This window comes from Salvelinus namaycush, unplaced genomic scaffold, assembly GCF_016432855.1.
Source record: "Salvelinus namaycush isolate Seneca unplaced genomic scaffold, SaNama_1.0 Scaffold105, whole genome shotgun sequence".
NCBI lineage: Eukaryota > Metazoa > Chordata > Actinopteri > Salmoniformes > Salmonidae > Salvelinus > Salvelinus namaycush.
Window position 1 is genome coordinate 110,964 of NW_024057731.1, and position 13,329 is coordinate 124,292.

Consider the following 13,329-nt stretch of genomic DNA (forward strand, 5'->3'; position numbering starts at 1 on the left):
AGACCTCATTCCCGTGCTAAAGAAGCGTGTGTGTGTGTGTGTGTGTGTGTGTGTGTGTCGTAACAGACCTCCTTCCCGTGCTAAAGAAGCGTGTGTGTGTGTGTGTGTGTGTGTGTGTGTTGTAACAGATCTCCTTCCTGTGCTAAAGAAGCGCGTTTGTGTGTGTGTGTGTGTGTGTGTTGTAACAGATCTCCTTCCCGTGCTAAAGAAGCGTGTGTGTGTGTGTGTGTGTGTGTGTGTGTGTGTGTGTGTGTGTGTTGTAACAGACCTCCTTCCCGTGCTAAAGAAGTGTGTGTGTGTGTGTGTTGTAACAGATCTCCTTCCCGTGCTAAAGAAGCGTGTGTGTGTGTGTGTGTGTGTGTGTGTGTGTGTGTGTGTGTGTGTGTGTGTGTGTGTGTGTGTGTGTGTGTGTGTGTGTAACAGACCTCCTTCCCGTGCTAAAGAAGCATGTGTGTGTGTGTGTGTGTTTGTGTGTGTGTGTTGTAACAGACCTCCTTCCCGTGCTAAAGAAGCGTGTGTGTGTGTGTGTGTGTGTGTGTGTGTGTGTGTGTGTGTGTTGTAACAGACCTCCTTCCCGTGCTAAAGAAGCGTGTGTGTGACGTGCGTTGGGAGGTCCGGGACTCCACTCTAGAGTTCCTCGGCCGGCTGTGTGAGGCGTTACGCTGCACTGTCACTCCTATCCTGCTGGAGGCGCTGTGTGATCAGGAGAGCTATGTGAGGGCGACTGCCATCTCTGCCCTGGCCAGGACTCTCAGTGACCAGCAGGGGGAGCCAGGGAACCGGACACAGGTGAGACTCTGACCTACACATTTCATTTACTGTATAACGGATGCCCCGCTTCACATTTCTCAAAATATAAATATATATATTTTTTTAAATAATTAAGATTTGCTTAATTCGTATATACCTAATCTTTTAAACAATACATTTTTGACGAATCAAATTATTCGATTCGCCATTGTAGTAGTTGTAATTCGGTTCAATCGCAGTGAATCGAATCTAAAATAATAATTAGTGAATCGAATCAAAAATAATAATTAGTGAATCGCAAACAGCTGTAGTGTTTGTGTTGATGCTCTAGTGGACAGAGAGTTGATGGGACACGTGGGTGATACTAGTCAGTCTGGAGTCAACACTTCCATGGTCGGATATACTGAGCCTTCAGAGGGGACTGTCCAATCCTAGGTCAGATATACTGAGCCTTCAGAGAGGACTGTCCAATCCCAGGTCAGATATACTGTGTACTGAGCCTTCAGAGAGGACTGTCCAATCCTAGGTCAGATATACTGAGCCTTCAGAGAGGACTGTCCAATCCTAGGTCAGATATACTGAGCCTTCAGAGAGGACTGTCCAATCCTAGGTCAGATATACTGAGCCTTCAGAGAGGACTGTCCAATCCCAGGTCAGATATACTGTGTACTGAGCCTTCAGAGAGGACTGTCCAATCCTAGGTCAGATATACTGAGCCTTCAGAGGGGACTGTCCAATCCCAGGTCAGATATACTGAGCCTTCAGAGAGGACTGTCCAATCCTAGGTCAGATATACTGTGTACTGAGCCTTCAGAGAGGACTGTCCAATCCTAGGTCAGATATACTGAGCCTTCAGAGAGGACTGTCCAATCCCAGGTCAGATATACTGAGCCTTCAGAGGGGACTGTCCAATCCTAGGTCAGATATACTGTGTACTGAGCCTTCAGAGGGGACTGTCCAATCCTAGGTCAGATATACTGAGCCTTCAGAGAGGACTGTCCAATCCTAGGTCAGATATACTGAGCCTTCAGAGAGGACTGTCCAATCCTTGGTCAGATATACTGAGCCTTCAGAGAGGATTGTCCAATCCTAGGTCAGATATACTGAGCCTTCAGAGAGGACTGTCCAATCCTAGGTCAGATATACTGAGCCTTCAGAGAGGACTGTCCAATCCTAGGTCAGATATACTGAGCTTTCAGAGAGGACTGTCCAATCCTAGGTCAGATATACTGTGTACTGAGCCTTCAGAGGGGACTGTCCAATTCAGGTCAGATATACTGAGCCTTCAGAGGGGACTGTCCAATCCCAGGTCAGATATACTGAGCCTTCAGAGAGGACTGTCCAATCCTAGGTCAGATATACTGAGCCTTCAGAGAGGATTGTCCAATCCTAGGTCAGATATACTGAGCCTTCAGAGAGGATTGTCCAATCCCAGGTCAGATATACTGAGCTTTCAGAGAGGACTGTCCAATCCTAGGTCAGATATACTGAGCCTTCAGAGAGGACTGTCCAATCCTAGGTCAGATATACTGTATACTGAGCCTTCAGAGAGGACTGTCCAATCCCAGGTCAGATATACTGAGCCTTCAGAGAGGATTGTCCAATCCTAGGTCAGATATACTGTGTACTGACCCTTCAGAGAGGACTGTCCAATCCTAGGTCAGATATACTGAGCCTTCAGAGAGGACTGTCCAATCCTAGGTCAGATATACTGTGTACTGAGCCTTCAGAGAGGACTGTCCAATCCCAGGTCAGATATACTGAGCCTTCAGAGGGGACTGTCCAATCCCAGGTCAGATATACTGAGCCTTCAGAGGGGACTGTCCAATCCTAGGTCAGATATACTGAGCCTTCAGAGAGGACTGTCCAATCCTAGGTCAGATATACTGAGCCTTCAGAGGGGACTGTCCAATCCTAGGTCAGATATACTGAGCCTTCAGAGAGGACTGTCCAATCCCAGGTCAGATATACTGAGCCTTCAGAGAGGACTGTCCAATCCCAGGTCAGATATACTGAGCCTTCAGAGAGGACTGTCCAATTCCAGGTCAGATATACTGAGCCTTCAGAGGGGACTGTCCAATCCTAGGTCAGATATACTGTGTACTGTCAGATATACTGTGTCCTGTCAGTTATACTGTGTACTGTCAGATATACTGTGTACAGTCAGATATACTGTGTACTGTCAGATATACTGTGTACTGTCAGATTATACTGTGTACTGTCAGATTATACTGTGTACTGAGCCTTCAGAGAGGACTGTCCAATCCTAGGTCAGATATACTGAGCCTTCAGAGAGGACTGTCCAATCCTAGGTCAGATATACTGAGCCTTCAGAGAGGACTGTCCAATCCTTGATCAGATATACTGAGCCTTCAGAGAGGATTGTCCAATCCTAGGTCAGATATACTGAGCCTTCAGAGAGGACTGTCCAATCCCAGGTCAGATATACTGAGCCTTCAGAGGGGACTGTCCAATCCCAGGTCAGATATACTGAGCCTTCAGAGAGGACTGTCCAATCCCAGGTCAGATATACTGAGCCTTCAGAGGGGACTGTCCAATCCCAGGTCAGATATACTGAGCCTTCAGAGAGGACTGTCCAATCCTAGGTCAGATATACTGAGCCTTCAGAGAGGACTGTCCAATCCCAGGTCAGATATACTGAGCCTTCAGAGAGGACTGTCCAATCCCAGGTCAGATATACTGAGCCTTCAGAGAGGACTGTCCAATCCCAGGTCAGATATACTGAGCCTTCAGAGAGGACTGTCCAATCCCAGGTCAGATATACTGTGTACTGAGCCTTCAGAGGGGACTGTCCAATCCTAGGTCAGATATACTGTGTACTGTCAGATATACTGTGTACAGTCAGATATACTGTGTACTGTCAGATATACTGTGTACTGTCAGATATACTGTGTACTGAGCCTTCAGAGAGGACTGTCCAATCCTAGGTCAGATGTACTGAGCCTTCAGAGAGGACTGTCCAATCCCAGGTCAGATATATTGAGCCTTCAGAGGGGACTGTCCAATCCTCGGTCAGATATACTGTGTACTGTCAGATATACTGTGTACTGTCAGATATACTGTGTACAGTCAGATATACTGTGTACTGTCAGATATACTGTGTACTGTCAGATATACAGGCAAAATCCTAGAGGAAAACCTGGTTCAGTCTGCTTTCCACCAAACACTGGGAGATTAATTCACCTTTCAGCAGGACAATAACCTAAAACACAAGGACAAATATACACTGGAGTTGCTTACCAAGAAGACAGTGAATGTTCCTGAGTGGCTTAGATAGATTTGACTTAAATCTACTTGAAAATCGATTTCAAGACCTGAAAATGGTTGTCTAGCAATGATCAACAACCAATTTGATAGATCTTGAAGAATTTTGAAAAGAATAATGGCCAAATATTGTACAATCCAGGTGTGCAAAGCTCTTAGAGACTTACCCAGGAAGACTCATAGCTGTAATCACTGCCAAAGGTGATTCTGACATGTATTGACTCAGGGGTGTGAATACTTATGTAAATTAGATATTTCTGTATTTAATTTTCAAAGAATTTACAAAGAAATCTAAATAAAACATGTTTTCACTTTGTCATTATGGGGTAAATAACGTCCACTTGACAAAAGGTGTCGCCCTCCACGTGTCGCAATGGGATTTGCGACACGTGAAGCTATTAGCGGCCGTTGCTATATCAACGGCGTGACGACCTGACGCTTCGACTTTCAAAACGACGTTCTTTTCATCCCCGCTATGTAAACAAAGCTGATTTCCTCAGGAATTTCACTGCTGAAAATAGTTTTCTTTACCTAATAAGATGCAAACATTACTTCAAACTACTTTTGTTAACGTTTCAACATCATGAAATCCACGTCTTAAACGTTGCTCTGTTTTCCCGAAATAGCAAAGTAAAACGTGTCGTCTGCTTGACACATTGTTACTTACCTTACAGATCACAAAGTCGGCTAATTTCCTCTCCATTCATATACAAGTCTGTTTGAGTCATATACACTGGCTTGTCTGGCTGTCATGTATTTATTTAGAGAATTCCCTGGTCTGTCTGCACTAAAATAATATTAATAAGAAGAATATTAAAAATAATAATAACAATAATAATAATACCACTATTAATAATAACAATAATAATAATAACAATATTAATAATAACAATATTAATAATATTAATATTTTAGTTAGTTCTCTATGATGGATGTTGTATATGTCACATAGCCCATCAGCATTACCCTTGTGGTGTAGTATATATGTACCTTCTGTGGGTCCCTGGATACAACAATGAATAATGTTGTAAATGTCACATAGCCCATCAGCATTACCCTTGGTGGTGTAGTATATATGTACCTTCTGTGGGTCCCTGGATACAACAATGAATAACGTTGAACTAACTAAACACCATCAAAGGGATTCCTTACAGTTGACAACAATCAACACCGCAGCGTGAAACAGCTGTTTTCCCCCTCCAGTGGTCCTCTGATGTGGTGAAAGCATTTTTGTGGACTTATAACATACATTATTTTGGTACTTTTATACACACAAAAAAAAGTTACTTTTTTTGTGATAACCTGGAAAAATCAGAGAAAACAGAATTTGAGGAGAAAATCAATTGAATTTTATAGACCCCTATAAATGGGGTCTATAAATGGGTTAACTGCCTTGTTCAGGGGCAGAACGACAGATTTTTACCTTGTCAGTTCGGGGATTCAGTCTTGCAACCTTTCGGTTACTAGTCCAACACTCTAACTACTAGGCTACCTGTCGCCACTGTGAGCTTCAGCTGTCCAAACATATTGTATGGTAGTGGATATGTGGTAAATATAGAATTCAATAGAAGCTGAAGAAGTTCAGTAACAATATATATATATTAATATCTCTTCTGCTATATATTTTAGCACATCAATTATGAACAATCATATATCTATGCCTCTGAAAGATGTACTGTGACTAAAACTGGTCTGGGACATGCTTTCAGTGGTTCTGTCCAACACCTGATACCAATGTAGTAGTTTAGGAGGAGGGGGGGGGGGGTACTCTAGGGGGGTACCCTGACTGGGATTCAAACCCTGGTCCCTGTGACTGTCATTTCAAAACTTGCGATCCTCGCTACATGACCCACGTTTCAAGTAGGTTAACCCTATTGGCACGATGCGTAGGGGGTTCGTCTGTCACACCAGAGACACAGGTTCTAAAAGGCTGAAATATCTTGTGGTGAGGTGTTGAGGTGGGTTGTGGTGTTGAGGGTGTTGTGTTGTATTGAGGGTGTTGTATTGAGGGTGTTGTGGTGTATTGAGGGTGTTGTGTTGTATTGAGGGTGTTGTGTTGTATTGAGGGTGTTGTGTTGTATTGAGGGTGTTGTGGTGTATTGAGGGTGTTGTGGTGTATTGAGGGTGTTGTGGTGTATTGAGGGTGTTGTGTTGTATTGAGGGTGTTGTGGTGTATTGAGGGTGTTGTGGTGTATTGAGGGTGTTGTGGTGTATTGAGGGTGTTGTGTTGTATTGAGGGTGTTGTGTTGTATTGAGGGTGTTGTGGTGTATTGAGGGTGTTGTGGTGTATTGAGGGTGTTGTGGTGTATTGAGGGTGTTGTGTTGTATTGAGGGTGTTGTGGTGTATTGAGGGTGTTGTGGTGTATTGAGGGTGTTGTGGTGTATTGAGGGTGTTGTGTTGTATTGAGGGTGTTGTGTTGTATTGAGGGTGTTTACTGTTGTAACAAAGGGTCCATATTTTGGTGTTCATCATGATGATTGTATTTCCGTTATACAGTTAACTGTTGTTACCGTTATACAGTTAACTGTTGTTACCGTTATACAGGTAACTGTTGTTACCGTTATACAGTTAACTGTTGTTACCGTTATACAGTTAACTGTTGTTACCGTTATACAGTTAACTGTTGTTACCGTTATACAGTTAACTGTTGTTACCGTTATACAGTTAACTGTTGTTACCGTTACCGTTATACAGTTAACTGTTGTTACCGCTATACAGTTAACTGTTGTTACCGTTATACAGTAAACTGTTGTTACCGTTATACAGTAAACTGTTGTTACCGTTATACAGTTAACTGTTGTTACCGTTATACAGGTAACTGTTGTTACCGTTATACAGTTAACTGTTGTTACCGTTATACAGTTAACTGTTGTTACCGTTATACAGTTAACTGTTGTTACCGTTATACAGTTAACTGTTGTTACCGTTACCGTTATACAGGTAACTGTTGTTACCGCTATACAGGTAACTGTTGTTACCGCTATACAGGTAACTGTTGTTACCGTTATACAGTTAACTGTTGTTACCGTTATACAGTTAACTGTTGTTACCGTTATACAGTTAACTGTTGTTACCGTTACCGTTATACAGTTAACTGTTGTTACCGCTATACAGTTAACTGTTGTTACCGTTATACAGTAAACTGTTGTTACCGTTATACAGTAAACTGTTGTTACCGTTATACAGTTAACTGTTGTTACCGTTATACAGGTAACTGTTGTTACCGTTATACAGTTAACTGTTGTTACCGTTATACAGTTAACTGTTGTTACCGTTATACAGTTAACTGTTGTTACCGTTATACAGTTAACTGTTGTTACCGTTACCGTTATACAGGTAACTGTTGTTACCGCTATACAGGTAACTGTTGTTACCGCTATACAGGTAACTGTTGTTACCGTTATACAGGTAACTGTTGTTACCGTTATACAGGTAACTGTTGTTACCGTTATACAGTTAACTGTTGTTACCGTTACCGTTACACAGTTAACTGTTGTTACCGTTATACAGTTAACTGTTGTTACCGTTATACAGTTAACTGTTGTTACCGTTACCGTTATACAGTTAACTGTTGTTACCGTTATACAGGTAACTGTTGTTACCGCTATACAGTTAACTGTTGTTACCGTTATACAGTTAACTGTTGTTACCGTTATACAGTTAACTGTTGTTACCGTTATACAGGTAACTGTTGTTACCGTTATACAGTTAACTGTTGTTACCGTTATACAGTTAACTGTTGTTACCGTTATACAGTTAACTGTTGTTACCGTTATACAGTTAACTGTTGTTACCGTTATACAGTTAACTGTTGTTACCGCTATACAGTTAACTGTTGTTACCGTTATACAGGTAACTGTTGTTACCGTTTTACAGTTAACTGTTGTTACCGCTATACAGTTAACTGTTGTTACCGCTATACAGTAAACTGTTGTTACCGTTATACAGTAAACTGTTGTTACCGTTATACAGTTAACTGTTGTTACCGTTTTACAGTTAACTGTTGTTACCGTTATACAGTTAACTGTTGTTACCGTTATACAGTTAACTGTTGTTACCGTTATACAGGTAACTGTTGTTACCGTTTTACAGTTAACTGTTGTTACCGCTATACAGTTAACTGTTGTTACCGTTATACAGTTAACTGTTGTTACCGTTATACAGTAAACTGTTGTTACCGTTATACAGTTAACTGTTGTTACCGTTATACAGTTAACTGTTGTTACCGCTATACAGTTAACTGTTGTTACCGTTATACAGTTAACTGTTGTTACCGTTATACAGTTAACTGTTGTTACCGTTATACAGGTAACTGTTGTTACCGTTATACAGGTAACTGTTGTTACCGCTATACAGTTAACTGTTGTTACCGTTATACAGTTAACTGTTGTTACCGTTATACAGTAAACTGTTGTTACCGTTATACAGTTAACTGTTGTTACCGTTATACAGTTAACTGTTGTTACCGTTATACAGGTAACTGTTGTTACCGTTTTACAGTTAACTGTTGTTACCGCTATACAGTTAACTGTTGTTACCGTTATACAGTTAACTGTTGTTACCGTTATACAGTAAACTGTTGTTACCGTTATACAGTTAACTGTTGTTACCGTTATACAGTTAACTGTTGTTACCGCTATACAGTTAACTGTTGTTACCGTTATACAGTTAACTGTTGTTACCGTTATACAGTTAACTGTTGTTACCGTTATACAGGTAACTGTTGTTACCGTTATACAGGTAACTGTTGTTACCGCTATACAGGTAACTGTTGTTACCGCTATACAGTTAACTGTTGTTACCGTTATACAGTTAACTGTTGTTACCGTTATACAGTAAACTGTTGTTACCGTTATACAGTTAACTGTTGTTACCGTTATACAGTTAACTGTTGTTACCGTTATACAGTTAACTGTTGTTACTGTGTGTGTTCTCTCCAGGAGGAGACTCTGGGTCAGTTACTAGACATCCTGTCTCAGGATTCAGAGGTCTTCCCCAGACGTGCTGTGGTCCAGTTCTTCATCAGCTGGCTAAAGACACACCCATCATCTTCCTCCTCCTCATCGCTGCGTTCTGTCCTATCGCTGGGCAGCACTGATCTGGACTGGGAGGTCAAAGTTCACACCCTGGAGCTGGTTGAGCTCCTGATGGAGGAAACACTTCCAGGTCACCAGGGGTCAGAGCTGGGGTCAGCTCCTCCCTCTTACGGTGGCTCTGGAGGAACAAACCTACTAACACACACTGACCTCACACACCCCTACGCTGTGACGCCAAGCCAGCCCTCACCCCTTCTGACACACACCACAACTGACACACACACACCCCCAACACACCCGTCTGTAGTGTGTGGTCTGTCTCGGTTGGTGGACCTAGGTGTTGTAACAGCGTTACTCAACGGCCTGTTTGATTGTGACAGACCTGTAGCTTTAAAAGCCTGTAGTCTGTTGCTACGACTACGAGACGCGGTGTGTGTGTCCCGGTCGCTAAGGAAAGGTGCTATGACCACTGACGACACCACGGCAACAGTTGCCACGGTGACTTTTGACCTGAGGGGTCAGGTTTGGGAGCGGGAGGTCACGAGGAAGTTACAGGAGAAGAGAGGATCTGATTGGGTTAAAGAGTCCAGGGAAGTAGCTTGTGATAGGCCGAACAGGAACAGAGTTTCTGATAGGACAGACGGGGCTGGTTCCGAAGCCTGTGATAGGTCGACGGGGAAGAGTGTGTGTGAAGGTAGCGCGAGGGTGTGTGAGGTGCTGTGGTCGTTGGGTCTAGAGGAGAGACAGAGTGTGTCGTCACAGAGCAGTGACCATGTCCAGAACTCACCCCTCTCTCTATTGGAGGACATCCTGAACGCTACAGACACATCACACACTGACGAGGTTATAGTAGACTGTTACTGACCGACACACGTTGTGATGGACTAACACGGTTTTATTTGTGATGATTGTTTCTCCTCTGTACGTTGACTAGTGAATACTGTCGTTAGAATTCCATTGGGACTTAACTCTTGATCATCCACCTACCAGGAAAATAAATAAAGATACTGTTTTGATATTTCAAACCACCGGTGTCAACGTTTTCCTGACTTGGTATGTTGAGAGTTAGCGAGGAGAGAGTGAGTGAGTGAGTGAGCGAGGAGAGAGTGAGTGAGAGAGGAAAGAGTGAGTGAGCGAGGAAAGAGTGAGTGAGTGAGGAGAGAGTGAGTGAGCGAGGAGAGAGAGAGAGTGAGTGAGCGAGGAGAGAGTGAGTGAGAGAGGTGAGTGAGTGAGCGAGGAGAGAGTGAGTGAGTGAGCGAGGAGAGAGTGAGTGAGTGAGCGAGGGGAGAGAGAGAGAGTGAGTGAGTGAGCGAGGAGAGAGAGAGTGAGTGAGTGAGTGAGCGAGGAGAGAGTGAGTGAGCAGCGTGGCTACATTGTGATCCCCTTCTCCCTGTTGGACACGGCCCCCTCAGGGATCTAAAGGACTGTATTGGTGGAAACTCCCTCCAGTCATGAGGTCTTAGTTAAGCAATAAGGTCTGATATACCACGGCTGTCAGCCAATCAGCATTCAGGGCTCAAACCACCAATCCTATACTTTGAAATGCATGAGGGGTAGTGAACGAATGTACACTTCTAGACAAAGAGTAGAGAATCAGAACAAGTGCACACTGATGAAGTCCTCTGAGCTGAGTCCCAAATCACCCCTCCCCCTGCCCCTCCATTTGCACGTTCACACGCGCCCTTCCTATCATATGGCAGTAGTGTCCCAAAGCTGAGGGGAAATGATGGAGAGGGTAGGGATTTACTAGGCACTCCCGATAGACACTTTGACCGAGTCATCAAACGCTGCCGGGGCTTCAGAGAGAAGTACTGTCCCATAACACAGTGCGGTTTCCTACTGAAGAACGGAGAGGCGTGTCTAATTAGAAGACACCTGTATTTGTTTGTGTCTGGTTGACATGGTAACGTATGAAATACCTCCCCCAAAATGAAATGTGTAACTGTTAATGAGGTTTATATATTGTTAAAACGACAGGGGGAATTGTCTCATTTTGAATTTCATGCTTGTTTTATTTAAAAGTGGAACATGAATTGAGTGAGTGTTTCCTGAAGCCGATGGGTTTAGTGATTCTCCCTACACCACTCTGGAAGTCACCCTCTGACTTGTCCCAAGGCTTCCTGAGTGGAGCAGCTGCATCTCAGGGCAAGAGGCGTCACTACAGTCCCTTGTTCAAATCCAGGCTGAATCACATCCGGCCATGATTGGAAGTCCCATAGGACGGCGCACAATTGGCCCAGCGTCGTCTGGGTTTGGCCGTCATTGTAAATAAGAATTTGTTCTTCACTGACTTTTCTAGTTTAATAAAACATCGAATAAAAAGATGTGCTTCAGTACCTCTGGACCAACAGGGGGAGGAGCTGTACACAAGACACACCTGTCACTCCTGCCTCCCTCACTTCTGAAACATGGAGGGAGAAGGGGGAGTAGGAGAGAGAGGAGGGGATAGTGAGAGAGGAGTAGGAGAAAGAGAGGGGGAGAGGAGAGGAGGAGAGTGAGGGTAGACAGAGGTAGGGAGAGAGCGAGGGCACAGAGAATATATTTTTCACTTGGGAGAAAAGTGAGGGAGGAATGCGAGAGAGAGATAGGGAGGGAGGAAGGAGAGAGAGGGAGGAAGGCGAGAAGTAGGGAGAGAAGATAGGGAGGAAGGAGAGAGGGAGGAAGGAGAGAGGGAGGGAGAGAGAGAAGAGGGAGGAAGGCTGGAGAGAAGAGAATGAGGAAGGAGAGATGGAGGGAGAGAAGGGAGGGAGGGAGAGAAGGGAGGGAGGGAGGAGAGATGGAGGGAGGGAGAAGAGAGGGAGGAAGGAGAGATGGAGGGAGAGAAGAGGGAGGAAGGCTGAAGAGAAGGAGGAAGGAGAGATGGAGGGAGAGAAGAGAGGGAGGAAGGCTGGAGAGATGTTTCTCTCCCTCACTCTCCTTTATTGAGAGTATTTTAACTTTTTGTATTGTTTGTTGGTTTGGCAATGCCACTGTCAGTCAGAGAAACATGCTGAGAAGGATTATTACCACAGCAAGTAAGGTACTTGGAGTCAAACAGACAGGCCTGGATGAGATCTTTAAGGTCAGGGCCCTCCGTAAGGCTCACAAAATCATTTTAGACCCAAGTCACCCCCTGTACCTGGACTTTGAATTACTCCCCTCTGGGCGCAGGTATAGGGCACCCCTCAGCAGGAAAAATAGAACGAGACAATCATTTGTGCCAGGTGTGATATCCCTCTTAAATAGCTTGGGCAAATGTTCCCATTGACCTTTAAGGCCAGCAGGCTAGTCTTTGTTTTAAATGTTTTAAATGTTTTATTTTTTAAATTTCTTATTTCTTACTATTATTTTTTTTTTATTGGTGCGTGACTGTTATTGAAAGTTGTATTGTCAATCTTGTTTTGTATTTAACGCCACTTTAAATGTGTACATGACACTGCAACAAAATTTCCCCATGGGGACAATAAAGTAAGTAAGTAAGTAAGAAGGAGAGATGGAGGAATGAGAGATGGAGAAATGAGAGATGGAGGAAGGAGAGAGGGAGGAAGGAGAGAGGGAGGAATATCTTCCACATGCTGATCAGTCTAATGGTTCCTGGAGATTAGAGTTCCCTGGAACGTTACACTGATCAATGTTTCTGACCCACCGTGTGTGTAAACCACAGGATCTGATTCCAGGTCAGCTGTTGTGTGTCCCTTCTGAAGTGATAGAAACCACAGGCTCTGATTCCAGGTCAGCTGTTCTGTGTCCCTTCTGAAGTGATAGAAATGTCTAACATAGAATCAACACGGTTTGGGAAAAACCCCCCAATTGATCCTGGGGTGTGATTTAGTGTCATGTCAGATAAAACCGGTCTGACATAGGAACCAAACGACCGAGCCTCTAACCAACAGTGATGAATACTGGGTGTGTTTGTGTGTAGGTTGAGTGTGTTTGCAGTGTGTGTGTTATCAGTGTGTGTGTTATCAGTGTGTGTATGTGTAGGTTGAGTGTGTTTGCAGTGTGTGTGTTATCAGTGTGTGTATAGACTCTGCTCCATGCTGGGTAGTAATATCAGTCTGTGTGTGTGTGTGTGTGTGTGTGTGTGTGTGTGTGTGTGTGTGTGTGTGTGTGTGTGTGTGTGTGTGTGTGTGTGTGTGTGTGTGTGTGTGTGTGTGTGTGTGTGTGTGTGCAGTGAGTCGACATCTTTGAGTTCAGAGTCAACAGTCCAACAGCCACATCTGGGATTTAACATCCTAACACTAACAGAGTGTTCAGAGATTATTATTAAATACCAGA

At 43.7% G+C, this 13,329-nt stretch overlaps 1 protein-coding gene across 1 annotated transcript in view; it reads left to right on the plus strand.

The window, feature by feature from the left end:
- Window positions 1-10,097, plus strand: part of LOC120035387 (BRCA1-associated ATM activator 1-like) — a 34,462-nt gene extending 24,365 nt beyond the window's left edge. Inside the window, exons 10-11 of the mRNA XM_038982155.1 lie at window positions 566-789; window positions 8,977-10,097. Of these exons, the coding sequence (XP_038838083.1) occupies window positions 566-789; window positions 8,977-9,936 (1,184 nt within the window). The 3' untranslated portion in view covers window positions 9,937-10,097. The remainder of the gene's footprint in view (window positions 1-565; window positions 790-8,976) is intronic.
- Window positions 10,098-13,329: the final 3,232 nt, after the last annotated feature.